The sequence below is a fragment of the Chiloscyllium plagiosum genome, unplaced genomic scaffold, assembly GCF_037043375.1.
Source record: "Chiloscyllium plagiosum isolate Xiang-an unplaced genomic scaffold, Cpla_swu_hap1 HiC_scaffold_4, whole genome shotgun sequence".
In the NCBI taxonomy this organism is placed as follows: Eukaryota; Metazoa; Chordata; class Chondrichthyes; order Orectolobiformes; family Hemiscylliidae; genus Chiloscyllium; species Chiloscyllium plagiosum.
In genome coordinates, this window is record NW_028270142.1 from 36,060,176 (window position 1) to 36,074,177 (window position 14,002).

Below are 14,002 nucleotides of genomic sequence, written 5' to 3' on the forward strand. Positions count from 1 at the left end.
CTGGCATATACAACTAAATAACTTTAGGATATGTGGACGGCATGGGTGAGTTAGACCAAAGGGTCTGTTTCCATGCTGTACATTCTCTATGATTCAGCATGGCTTAGTGATGTGAGCAAAGGATTGGAGTCAATGTCCTCCTTCTTGGCAAGAGGTTACAGAGGGTTTTTATCAATACCATTCGTGCCAGTACCTACCAGAATTATATTGGGAATTGAAGAGCAACATCTGGCTCTCCACATTGGTTGAGAGAAAAATAGAGGGAAAAGAGCATTCCAATGTAGATGACAACTCCTTAACAGCTAAGATCATGAAATTAGCATGTAGTGAAAGGAAGTGATAAAATTACAACAGCTAACTTGAAGATGGAATTAGACATGAGGAGCTTTGCTTTTAAGATTTTTTGCATTTCTCCATGGGTAATTAAGATATGTTGTGGAGCACATGTACGTCAGCAGACAGCATGGTAGATCATGTGGAGCGTAGAGTTGCAACAACACAGTCAGGTTGACTGTGCAAAATAGGCTGTTTGCACATCTTTCACAGTGCCAGTTCCTGATAGATGATAACCAGTTTAGGAACCAAGAGAAGGCCTGAGTGCATCTGCAGAGAATGAAATAAGACCATGTTTGGGGTCCAATATGACTCTTTCTTGGAACTAGTGGAAAAGTGATGGGTCTCGTGCTGCAGGTCAAGGTGGGGAAGAACAAGTGAAACAGAAGGGAAGATTAGAGGCCAAGCCAGATTCGAGGTCACAAGTGTTAAGAACAGAAGGCAAAATGAGTGGCAATGGTTGTAGAAATTGGAGATAGATCTAGAATAGGTGCTGATAGTAGTTGTTAATGGCAGAATCTAGATTAACTGTGCTGAAAGCAAAGCTAAGAAAACCAGACATATCAGGCATGGTTGGGGGAGTGGAGGGTGGGGAAGCATTGGAAACAAAATGACAGAGTTCATGCTCAATGTTGAACTCAATGTCGAACTCTGTGACATGTCTAGAAGGCTGCCAAGTGTTTAAGTGGAAAATGAGGTGCTGTTTTTCAAGCTTGTATTTTGCTGGAACACTAGCAGACCTGTGGCAGAAGTGTGAGCAATAAGATGGTCTATCGAAGTGGCAAGCAAACAGAAGGTTGGGGTTATGCTTGCGGACTGAGTGGATGTGTTCAGCAAAGTGGTCACCCAGTCCATGCTTTTGACTTCCCAAAACAATAAGACTTCATGTTCAGCATTGAAAACATTAGCCCAGGTTTACTGTCCTTCCCCCCCCCCATCATTCACTGTAGGATCTCTGAACAGTCATCTAGACTCAACATTTGCTTGCTTTCTCTCCATGGATGTTGCCTCAGCCATTGTGATCTCCAGCACGTTTTTGATTTTATCACCATTTACTGTATGTCTGCTTTGCTTGGCTTTACTTTCAGCAGAGCTGACCTATGTTCTGACTTAACACTTACAATTAGAACCTGCTTTGGGCCAAATCAGGAAAATCTCCTCTCAGAAATTTCTTGCTGAACGTTATTCAAAGAAGTTTGAATGTGTCTTTGAATGGAAAAGCACAGTGAATGGTGAGGATTTAGAAAGCAGGACTGTGAGTACATTGTAACTTCCAAAGGGAATCTGGATAATTCTTTGAGGGAATAAAGCATTTGTAGGGATCTGTGGAAAGAGAGCGAAAGAGGACTGATAAATTACTTTTCAAAAGCTCAGACTCAATGGACTGATTGACCACCACCTGTGCTGTATTTTCTGTGATTCTATAACTGGAAATGTCCTTCACTCAGCAACTTGACAAATTTCTGTTTAGAGCACAGACGGTCTGGTAGTCTGTTCCAGAGAATGATGACTCTCAAGCTGACTGTCTGTTTAACATCTTTGAGTTAAAAATAATCTTTTCAATTGGACAGAATCTAGTTTTCCTCATTTTAATAAGCTCAATATGTCGCTCGATTCCTTTTAAAAAAATAAATAAACAATATGAATCCTTGGAGCATGTACTTGCAATTTGATAGCCTTCACTGGCATCTTCTCTACAACCCTAATATTCTTCATCTTGTTCACAAACCAATACTGGAATACAAAACCTATGATATCCTAATCTGGTGATCTGAACTGTACTCGGATGCTGAGATAGAATACCACTCTACCCTGTCTTCTCCTTGATCTCTAAACCAATACGTTATCTTGTAAAAATATCTCAAGGTTCCCCTCTTGGTGATCAATTTGTGACTTCGATACAGGTTTTTTTCAGAACTGTGACGAAGAGAAGACCATGATTGTAAAAATTCCAATGTGTAGCTATAGGAAAAAAGGGCATGGATTTGGGAGACGGTATAAAAGGGATATTGCAGAAGAGGGTCAATCTTAAATGGGCAAGTCAATTTTATCTGTTTGACACTCTCTCATGATTTATTTTTTCCATTCATGTTCTATATGGCACTTTGTCAAATACATTTTAGTAAATCTCTGTATACAATGTCAATGGGTTTCCTGAAACCAATGTTGGAAATCCTTAAAAATCCATTAGCCTCCTTGAAGTGGTTGTAAATAACATCCCTACAACTGACGTCAAACTGTCAGGTTTATTAGTCACAGAGTGTGATTTCTTTATCTCAATAAATAATAGGACCATAGACATCTTTCTCAATCTATTGGAACACATCTAGTTGTTAAATATAAGAGCCACTGGCTCACATCCAATATTATTCATTTCCGTATACACTTTGGAGCAGATGGAGCTGAAAATGTGTTGCTGGAAACGTCGATTCTCCTGCTCCTTGGATGTCGCCTGACCTGCTGCGCTTTTCCAGCAACACATTTTCAGCTCTGATCTCCAGCATCTGCAGTCCTCACTTTCTCCTTGGAGCAGATGGAATCAGGCCCATCAGCATGATCAACTTTTAAGTGCCTGAATCTTTGCTAAGACTACTTCTGTACTTTCTTCTATTGAAGCAATTTTAATTGTGTCTTTAGCTTAAAATACCAAGGCTATAGTACCATCTTCAGATGTGAAAGTCTTTGCAGGTGGACTGACCATTACATGTGTATATTTTCTTTACATTTCTTTATGCTACTTCCTTATGTGGTTAAAACATCGGTACCTCATTTAAATAGTTACAAGTCGTTTGTCTAATAGGGAGTGAGACTGTGGTGACTTTACATTTTTACAACGTACATTTTAAAAGATTTGAATGACCTGAAACTGGGAAGCATTGTGACTTGAGAAGGAGATGGTGCAGAGCTTCAAAAGAATGTGGAGAAATTGGTAGAATGTGTGCACAAGTGACGGATGGAATTCAGTGTGGAGAAGTGCACAATGATTCATTGATTGGAAGACTTGGATAATATGAAATATAGAGCACATTCTAAAGAGGATGTATGAACTGAGAAATCTATATGTATCTGTGTAAAGCATTGAATGTAGCAGAATAGATTAAGTGCTTCATGAACATACATCATCAAGATTTATTAACGGGATGTGGTTTAAAAATGTAAGGTGGTTATGTTAAACTTCTGTAACATACTGGTTCAGCCTCAGCTGGAGTATTTCTCAGTTCAGGGCACCACACTATTGGAAATATGTGAGAACCTAGAGAGGGTGGAGAAAACAAAATCATGATGATGGTTCCAAGGATGAAGAACTTTGTTTAGGTTTGAAGTTGTTCCGTCTGCTCCAAAGTGTATACGGAAATGAATAATATTGGATGTGAGCCAGTGGCTCTTATATTTAACAACTAGATGTGTTCCAATAGATTGAGAAAGATGTCTATGGGATTGTTTTCATTGGTGCAGAGAAGATTGAAGGAAGATTTGGTAAAGGCCTTCGAAATCATAAAGAATCTTGGAAAATCTGTTCTTACTGGCAGTCGGTTTGAGAATGAGAGGGCACAGCTTCAAGGTAATTGGCGAAAGAAGCTTTAAAGACATTGTGAATAATGACAGTTGAGAATGTGCTACATAAGAGTGTGGTGAAGGCAGGTTCAATTAAGGTATTCGAGACAGAATGGGATTATTATCTGAGAAGGAAGAATATGTAGGCTAGTGGAGAATATGAGAATTACAAATTACTCATATGGAGACACAGTGCCAACTCAACAAACTAAATGGCCTCCTATGCTCTAGGGATGGAACTTATAACCATATATTGTAAAGAATATATTGATACTGAGAGCACAGATCTCAAACAAAATATCACATGCAGCAAACAACAAATACTGCATTTTTGCCATAATTCTGTACTTGCAGTTCCATTGCACCGATTCTTGCCACGTACAAGGATTATAGACTAAGAAACTATAAGCTATGCCTCAGTTGGTAGCAGCCTTGAAGGTTGTGGGTGTGAGGTCTGCTCCAGGACTTGAGCACAAAAATCCGCAGTGACATCAATGCTATGAGAAGGAGCATGATGAAGGAGCGTCGCTCCGAAAGTTAGTGTGCTTCCAATTAAACCTGTTGGACTATAACCTGGTGTTGTGATTTTTAACTTTATGCTATGAGAGTTATGGTCTCTGAGATGAAATGTTAAATTGAGACTGCGTCTGCCCTCTCTAGTGAATATAAAAGATCCCCAAGGCACTATTTGAAGAACTGGAACCTTGGTCAATATTTATCCTTCACTCAACATTACAAGAGTGCATTACTTTGCCATCATTCCTATTTGTGGGAGATTGCTATGTGTAAGGTGATGTGATGTTTCTTACACAACAGTAGAGAAAGTGCTTCATTGTGTTTTCATTTAGATGGTTAGAGTGTGGTGCAGAATAATGCCAACAGTGCAGGTTCAATTCCCATACTGGCTGAAGTATATTATGGAGGTCTTCTTCTTTCGCCTTTAACATACTTGATGTGGATTGATGCTTTGCTAATATAGAGAGATTTCTGTGTCTCCTGGACTATGGCCAATTACCACTCATTGGCTATAAAGAGCTTTGGGATGTTTGGTGGTTGTGAAAGACACTATATAAATGCAAATGTTTTGTCCTTTCCCTCTCTGTGATTGTATGTGTATTAAGTTTAATGGGTAAAATGTTGAGTTGATGGACATATTTCCATGGATTTAAGATTTGCAGCTCACCTGATATGGGCCAAAAAGTAGGTGAAATAAACTTAGATGCTTGAATCATTGGACCGCTTTGATTAGGTTACAGGCTAAGACCATACAACTGCTTGAGTGATTTGTTAATCTGCAGAGAAATTATGGTGAAATTCAACTTTGCACAGAGTCTGTCAATTCTTTTTTTCAGTCACTTGTGTAATCATTAAGTGAAACTTCAATGATGTTTTGGGAAGACTGTACCTGATCTACATGACCTGAAATTATTGGTACTTCAATAATTTTTGAGACATTAATATTGTACATTCCACATGACTCCCTCCCTTTTTCTAAATTATACACCTTTTTCAGGCATCTCTGTATTTTCTTTTTGTGAATCAATCTGTTTGGACATGTGGTCATCATACTTTATGGCAAGTCTTGAACCAGGACCTTTTGTTTGAAACGTGGGGACACCATGACTATTGCATAAGCCCCTAGTCATTCTCGGCTTCCCACTATTTTCTAACAAGTAACTATCAATCTTAACTAGATACAAGTACGCATCCAAAAAAAAGTGTCCTTACATTGAGGAGCAAATTACTGGAAATGCTGGAATCTGTACTGAAACCAAAAAAAATCCGGAGATCACAGCGGGTCAGGCAGCATCCATGGAGTGAAAGCAAGCTAACGTTTCATGTCTAAATTACTCTTCATTAGATCTGGAGTTTGGAGGGGGCAGCATTTACGCAATGGGGCGGGGGGGGGGGGGGGGGGGGGGGGGGGAGCTTGGGGGCCTGGGGTTGGACTGCTGGGGCAGAAAGGATGTTGATAGTTTAGATTATGTGATTGGAATGTGAGAATGGCAGAACAATGGTGTGCCAAACTGCCAGATGGGGAAGTCCCACTGGAAGAGGAGAAGGGACATGATTGGAAGAGAACAGAACAAGCTAAGCTAAAAGAAAGGGAAGGAATGGGTTCACAATTTGAAGTTTGTAAAGCACCTAGTTGTTGCCCTTTCAGTTTGTGCTGTGATTGCAGTATGTTGAGGACAGACAAGTGGGCACGCAAGCAGGCCGCTGTATTAAATGACTGGCTTCGAGAAGGTCAGAGGTATTCCGTAAAGCGATCACCCCATCTGCGTTTGGTTTCTTCAATGCAGAGTAGTAGGCCACATTGGGTGCAGTGAATACAATACACAAGATTGGAGGAGGTACAGGTGAAATGCGGCTTCACCTGGAAAGATCTTGAATGGTGAGTAGTGGGGAGGTGAAGGGGCAGGTGTTGTACCTTCTGTGGTTACATGGGAAGTTGCTATGGAAAGTAGCGGTTGGATTTAATGGTCGAGGAATGGACTAGGGTGTCCCGATCCTGGTGAAATGCAGACAGGGAGAGTGAAGGGAAGAGGTATTTGGTGGTGGCGTTCTGCTGCGGTTGTCTGAAATGGCGGAGAACAATAATTTTGAATGCAGAGGCTGGTGGGATGAAAATGAGAACATGGGGGGCCTGATCACACTGTTGAGTGATGGGACGGGGCAAGGACAGGTGCATGGGTGATAGGTCGGATGCAGTTGAGGGCCCTGTCAACCACAGTGAGTAGGAAACCATGGCTATAGAAGATGGAAGCAATGTCACCAGCGCTGTTTTGAAAGGTGGCATCATCCAAACAGATACAACATGGGTTAAAAAAAACTGAGAGAATGGGATAGAATCCTTGCAGGATGTGGGATGGGAAGAGCTGCTGTAGATCTCTACTTCACCAGCTCTGAAGAGTCATCTAAACTCAAAATGTTAGCTTGCTGTCTCTCCATGGATGCTGCCTGACCCGCTGTGATCTCCAACACTTTTTGTTGTCCTCATCTTGCCCCTGATTTTCTCTGCATCACTTGTGGAAAATACTGCTAAGGCTATCACCACCCTTCATGTCTGGATGGTGTCAGGATCACTCTTTGTTGAGAATCCCTGGTACTAACCTTCAGTCATCCCATATCCATAACATATCAGTATCATAAGGAACTGGAGGGAACAACAAGTTGGAGATTTCAGCTGTACAAACTTGTCTTAAATTTCCCCAGTCCCAACCGCCCCAGTTCTTTTGAAGTAGAGGATTCCAGATGCTTATCAGATGCCTTGTGTTTTCCAACTGATTGAACTCTCCATTTTTAAGAGATAATGTCCATTAACCTGGATTCCTCCATCAGTTAGAAATAGTTTCTCTGTATCTATTCTATCAAATCATTTCTGAATCTGTTCTGAAGAGGGGTCACTGGATCCTAAACATTCACTTTGGTTTCTGTCTACAGATGCTGCCAAATCCACTGAGATTTTCCAGCCATTTCTGTTTTTGTTTTAGATTTCCAGCACCTGCATTTCTTTTGGTTTCCTATCATAATTTCAATGATTCCTAAAAGTTCCCAACTCATAGAAATACAAGCCATGGTTATACAATCAGTCTGGATAATTTAACCCTTCATGCCCTGTTCTCATTACGGTGAACCTGTATTTTATCTTTTTCAAGGTAGACGAGCAGGAGACTGGAAGAACACAGCAAGCCAGGCAGCATCAGGAGGTGGAGAAATATCTTTTTCAAAACAGTGCTGGTGACCTGGACTAAGTTACCATCCTCCGGATTGAGTGTGATCAAGATGTCCTTTGCGTGAAAAACATGAAAAGTTATCAAAACAATGCCACTCGAGTGATTTAGTGGTTAAAGAAAAATGCCTTACTGCAAAAATGTGAAGTTCTCATGATGAGAAAGAGTACTGGGTTGGTAAATTATCAACATGTCTTTTTTTTTCTTCCAGATGTAACCATTGGTGCCTTCATGTCAGACAGTGTGGTCCTATTGAGGTAAGAACTATTTATTTTCTATCTTTAAAACTAGGTTTTTTTTGTACAAAATGAAATGAAAATGTTGGATATCTGAAAAAAAGTTGAAAATGTGCAGCAGGTCATTTGAAGAATTGACTTTAATGTTTCCGATATCAGTTGTTTGGCCAAGTAATCTTTCATGGGAGCTACAATCAAAATGCTTCCCTTTCTTGACAGAAATTCATGTACTTACTGTATATTTTCTACTTTTTGTGAGACATTACCTCATGTAGTGTCATTTGTAATAGAACTACAGAGGCTCAGTATGCCTGTCCCCTCAAGCATTATTTTAGAAGGGTGCAGAGCAGGGCCACCTTGCGTGTGCCAGATAATGTGTCACCACTCAACTGCTGAAGAGATGCAGTATCCTCAATGTGGAGAATGTACAGGCAGTGATCATACTTAGCACCCAGAATTTCAATGTGGTTGATGGAGAACAGTCATCTTAACTCCAGGACATAGCTGCAGGAGTTCCTCAGGGTTGTGTCTTAAGTCCAGCTATCTTCAGCTGCTTCACCAATGACTTTCAAATCAAAATAAGGCCAGAAGTGGGTATGTTTTTTGATGACATTGCAGTGTTTAATACCCTTTATACCTCTCAAACTGAATACTGTATAAGACCTGAGCAGCATTCAGACTTGGACTGATGAGTGGCAATTCACTTCACAGATTTCACATATACCAGACAATAAGCATTTCCAACAAGAAACAATCAACCAATCATCCTTGATTATCAATATCATTACTATCGCTGAATGCCCACCCCCTTCCCCCCAACCATCAAAACCTTGTCGGATACCATTGACCAGACACACAATTGGATCAACCACATAAGTACAGTGGCTACAAGAGCAGGACAGAGGCTGGGAAATCTGTGGCATTTCACTCATGTCCTGACTCCTTAACACTTACTTATCATCTTTAAGGCACAAATTAGGTTATTCATGAAATACCCTCCACTTGAATGGATGAGTACAGCTCAGGCAATACTGAAGAGGTTCAAAATCACCACCTTACGTATTTGTTCCCTCCATGGCAACAATGTGTGCAGTCTGCAAAATACAATGCAATAACTTTTGAAGGTTCCTCAAATAACCTTCAAAACCCTTGACCTGTACCACCTAGAAAGGCAAGAGCAGTAGACACATAGAACAAAACCACCTGCAAGATCCCCTTTAAGCAACATACCATCCATACTTGGAATTATATTGCAGTTCCATCACTGTTATTTTTTAGTCATGGAACTTCCTTTCCAACAATACTGAGAATATACCTGCATCTGCACCAGATCAAAACCAGTGGTTAAAGAAAATTGCTCACCACCATCTTTTCAACAGCAAATTGGCATTGCCAACAGTATTGGCTTTACCAGTAGTGCCCATATCTTATTAAAGAATAATAAAAAGGCAATGTGTACCTTCATTAACCTACATTCAAGTGCAGAGATGCAAGATAAGCTCTGCACTAGCCTTCTTTAAATAACCAGGCACCTAAATTGCAGGTAGGATGATTTTTGACTTTTTCCATTCTAAAGTGCTTGGAAGCACTCTGCAGTGTTTTTGGCATGTTTTTGGATTTGGCAATGTGTTTGTGCATTCTCCTGTGCTGTAACTATTCTGTGAACTTCTTTATGAAATCAGTCAAGGTATATGCAGACTTCAAAACAGCACAGCTAAACCAGTGCCAGTATGATTGATTTATGCTGTGGATATGCAAAGAATCTTTGTAATTCTTCAACTTGATGCTTTTCAGAGAAAAAAAACTCTTAAAAAGTAAATCTATCTGAATAAAAGTCCAATATTGTTAATTGTATAATTCAACACGGAGGGTAAGAGTATGTGCAAAGTTTAAAATAAATGTTTCGGTGTTGGCCTTGGCGCAGTTGACAGGAGACCTCCTGAGCTAGAAATTTGAAAGTTTAAGCTCCGTCCCAGGTCTGCAGTGTATTATCCAGCCTGACACACTGATGTCAGGTACTGAGAAAGTGCAGTATTTTTGGTGGTGCTGTCTTTCATTTTGAGTTGTTAAGGTGATGACCTATCCGTTCTCTCGGGTGGATATTGGGTCACTATTGAAAGAAGAACAAGAGCAGATGGTAGGATGATATGCTGGAAGGATCATCAAATGAGGCCACATGAGTATGACTGAAAAACAAAAATAGGGCAATGACATTACTGGAAGCATTTTATTGATCCCCAAATAGTCAGAGATAAAAGAACAAAATTTAGGTCAACTTTTGACAATTGGCAGAAACAACAAGACAGTAACAGTAGGCAATTTCTCCTAGCTGAGTAAGGATAGGATAAATAGAAGGAATAGAGGCACAGGATTCTTTAAAATACATTCATAAGTACTTACATAGCCAGTGCTTAGAAGGCTTGATGGAGAGTTGGTGGTCCTGGACTTAATTTAGTAAATAAAACTGAGCTTTTGGAATGAATATCAGAGGAGATCCTTTGCATGTTTATAGTACAGGTAGATTTAATATAATTTTTAAAAAATGGTAAGACCAGAAGTGAGAGTACTAATTGAGAAAAGGTCAGTTTTACTAAGCTGTGATGTGATTTGTGAATCAGGGCTGGAAACAGTAACTTGAAGGGAAATGAAGAGAAACATATTCAAGGGAAGGATGTAATTTTTAAAAGAAAGTGTTCACATAAAGGAAAGAGCAGTGCACCCAATTCGAGAACCTCCTTGAATGGTCAACAGCAATACAAGATTGGATAATGCTTATGCCAGATGCTGAAAATGCAGTACCGCAGAATACGTTGTAGAATGAGCAAGGTAAAATTACAAAGATACTGAGGAAGAAAAGGAGAGAATATGAAAATCTATTGGCAAGAATAAAACTAAAGACATTTATAAATACATAAAGAGCAAGGGGGTGACTAAACAAAGGGTAGGGCCTAATGAAAATCTAAAAGGTACCCTGCATGTGACTGGTGGAAGAAGTGGGTATGGTTCTTAATGAAACCTTGCATCTGTCTTCACAACAGAGGGGAATGATGCAGGATGAAGACATTCTAGTTAAGTACGAAGGGATATTGGACAGAATGCCATTACTGATAGAGGAATAATTATCATTATTGAAAGTACTTAAATCATTATGCTTGAATTAAATACTTGCAGATTGTTTAAGAATATGTAAAGAAGGAATGAGCAGAGGTTCTGCCTGTCATACATCAATCTGTTCTGAAGTAGGCTCACTGGACCCGAAATGTTGATTTGCTTTCTCTCCACAGATGCTGCCAGACCTGCTGAGTTTTTCCAGCAATTTCTGTTTTTGCTTCAGTCCTATCTAGTTACAGGTATGGTGTAGAAGAATTAGAAGTCTGAGTATGAGCTATCATTTTTTTTAAAAAAAGGGAGAAAGAGACCAAGCTGTCACCTTAAAAACGTTTTGGAAACAATATTGAGGATGATAATAATCATCACTTTGAAATATGTAGAATAATTAAGGACACTTACCATGGATTTATTAAGGGAGCCTTGTTTCTACTACCCTTACTGAAGTTTTGCACAGGAATCCAGTTCAGGGGAAATGGATTAGCCAAAATACAAGGTTGAGAACTCATGAGTGATGTTAAGGTAGTTTATTAAGAAGCAACAGTTTAGATATGGTGGTTAAGCAGAATTGAGAAGAAAAGCATATGACCTGTGATAGGAGAGAGCAGTTTACTGATACTAGAGGATGAAAGCATTGACACTACAGAGTGTGTATCTCTGTATGCAGTGACTGGAATCTTCTATTCACTAATCAATGTGTCAGGAAACTCTTTACTGGCCTTGATCCGTTTTTCCTGGTCATCTGCTATGCTGTCTGCCAAGGACTTCCCATAAAGCCCATAGCACCAGTTAAATAGTTTATTTTGATGGAATAGTTATTTATACTGACAATGTTCTGGCATTACACCTATTTCCAACAAATTATTAAGTATAATTATGTTCCATGTGCATGTTACCCTCAGTGCTTCTTTCAATTTGTGTTCAACATGGACGAATGCTGATTCATCAGCTAAGGGGAAGGAGTAGATTATCAACAGATGTTTCTTTGTCTTTATTTGATCTGTTGCCATGTGATGTCATGGGGTTTGTAGTCAAAATTGAGGACACCCAGGGTGACTATTGAGAACCACAATCCCCTTGCTCTTATTGGGTTTATCCTACCAGTGGGACATACACTTGGGAGGGTGATGGTGGTGTTTGGTTTGGTTTGTTTTCTTTAAAAAAAGGTTACTATGTTGAACAGCCCTCTCAGTTTTGACACACTCCCTAGATGTTGATAAGGAGTACTTTGCAGAGTTGACTATGGAGAGTGGTACCTCATATTGAGACTGGTTGGTTTATCCAGTTCAATTCCTTTTTGACTTTCATGTAGCTACTTGGTATAGCTGTGTGCTCTTGCTAAGCTATTTCAGAAGGAATTCTGGATTTGCGTGTAGGTCAGATAGGGTAAGGACAGCAGATTTCATTCTCTAAAGGACATTTGTGGACAAGTTGGGTTTTTATGGCAATCTGATGGTTTCATGGTGACCGTAACTGAGTCTAGCTTTTAATCCAGATTTATTCATTCATTGACTTTAAATTCCACCAGCTGCCTTATAAGATTTGGATCCCCTGAGCATTTACTACATTACTAGACAAACAACATCAACGCTATTTCATCAATGTAATATAATACACAGGACCCTTTTTTATGCAGGCAGAAGGAATTTGTGGATACAATACACCTTTTTCAAAAAGACAGGTCGTAGAGACAGTCAATCCTTGCTGTTTTGCCATGGTAACACTTTGCCCAACCAGAATCTACCAACCTGGCCTGAGAATTAAGATTGACAGGTAGCTGTTTCTGTTGCGTCTCAATGCCAGTAATGGCCCAACTAATCAGCACCCTCTTCTCATGCTGTATAACGTGGTGTGCCTTTTTCATATCTGTTTCATGTCTTAATGTGTACAGGACAGAAAGTATAAACTTCTTGTTTCTTGGAGCAATGTGTAAGTTCTATAGTACCAGCAATTTTTAATGATTGAGTGGATGATATTGTATGAAAAATCCACATTGCGGTTCTTAATCTGAATGAGCTCTTTGTTCTATTGCTGACTATAAAGTTGATTTTCGGTTACTACCCTGTTTTAGCATCGAGATCTAAAGGGTCTTGGTCTAGTGTGGTAGAGGAAAACCATTTTATAATCTAATGAGAAGAGTCTCTTATTCTAAATAAAATGCATGACAGCAACTTGGTACTTGTTCCGTTAATATGATAAATAATATTAGAGAATTTAAGGAAGACTCGTTGATGGCTCTTACTCTTTCGAAATCCTGAGCTGTTCTACCAACATCATCACGTTGGATGGTGCTTAAAACACTCCTGAACAATTACCCTTACACCTCTATATCAAGGGAGATAGCTGAATAATGAAATAATAGCTTACAATTTCCTCAATGGCCTTTGTGCTCATGCACAAAGTATAATCATTGACTAGCAGACAGACTTGAATAAAAGTTTTCTGGATAAGTTAATTTGTATATGAATTGGATAAGCATTTTTGTATAATTTGATTTCTAAAAGTGAAGTGTGCTGCTTCAGACTGAAAACCTAAGTAAAGGTCTGGCTTAGATTCTGTAAATACTACAGTATTCACGAGAACACTTGGAGATGCCAGTGGTAGTCTGCAGAGAATTATTCAATTCCATGGCATTTTATCCATTTAGATAATCTTCTATCCTCATTGAGGTCATCTTGTCTGAATCCTAAGAGTTCAGAGGGTAACTGTCCTCATGGGGCAGTGCAGTACAGCATTATCTCATGTCTGTAAAGGGCTGTGCATTTTGTGCAGGGATACCAGCAAACTCAGCTGGAAAAATTGCATTCAGGAGGGCCAAGTAGCAAGCAAATATGCTGCTCAAATGATATGGCCCTGATTCCTAGTATTCACTGCTTACACATTTTAAGGACAGCATAGCAATACCAGAAAAGTTTAATGCCCTAAGCAACGCAGGCAAGATAATGTTTACACACTATGTGCCTTTCTTGCTTGTCCATTATGGATGCCACTCTGATATTTCCTGTGCTGATACTATATATTTGAAAAGATCAAGTA

General features: G+C 39.5%; 1 protein-coding gene across 1 annotated transcript in view; it reads left to right on the forward strand.

The window, feature by feature from the left end:
- Positions 1-14,002, forward strand: part of itga9 (integrin, alpha 9) — a 389,627-nt gene that overhangs the window by 101,928 nt on the left and 273,697 nt on the right. Inside the window, exon 13 of the mRNA XM_043688825.2 lies at positions 7,834-7,879. Within this exon, the coding sequence (XP_043544760.2) occupies positions 7,834-7,879 (46 nt within the window). The remainder of the gene's footprint in view (positions 1-7,833; positions 7,880-14,002) is intronic.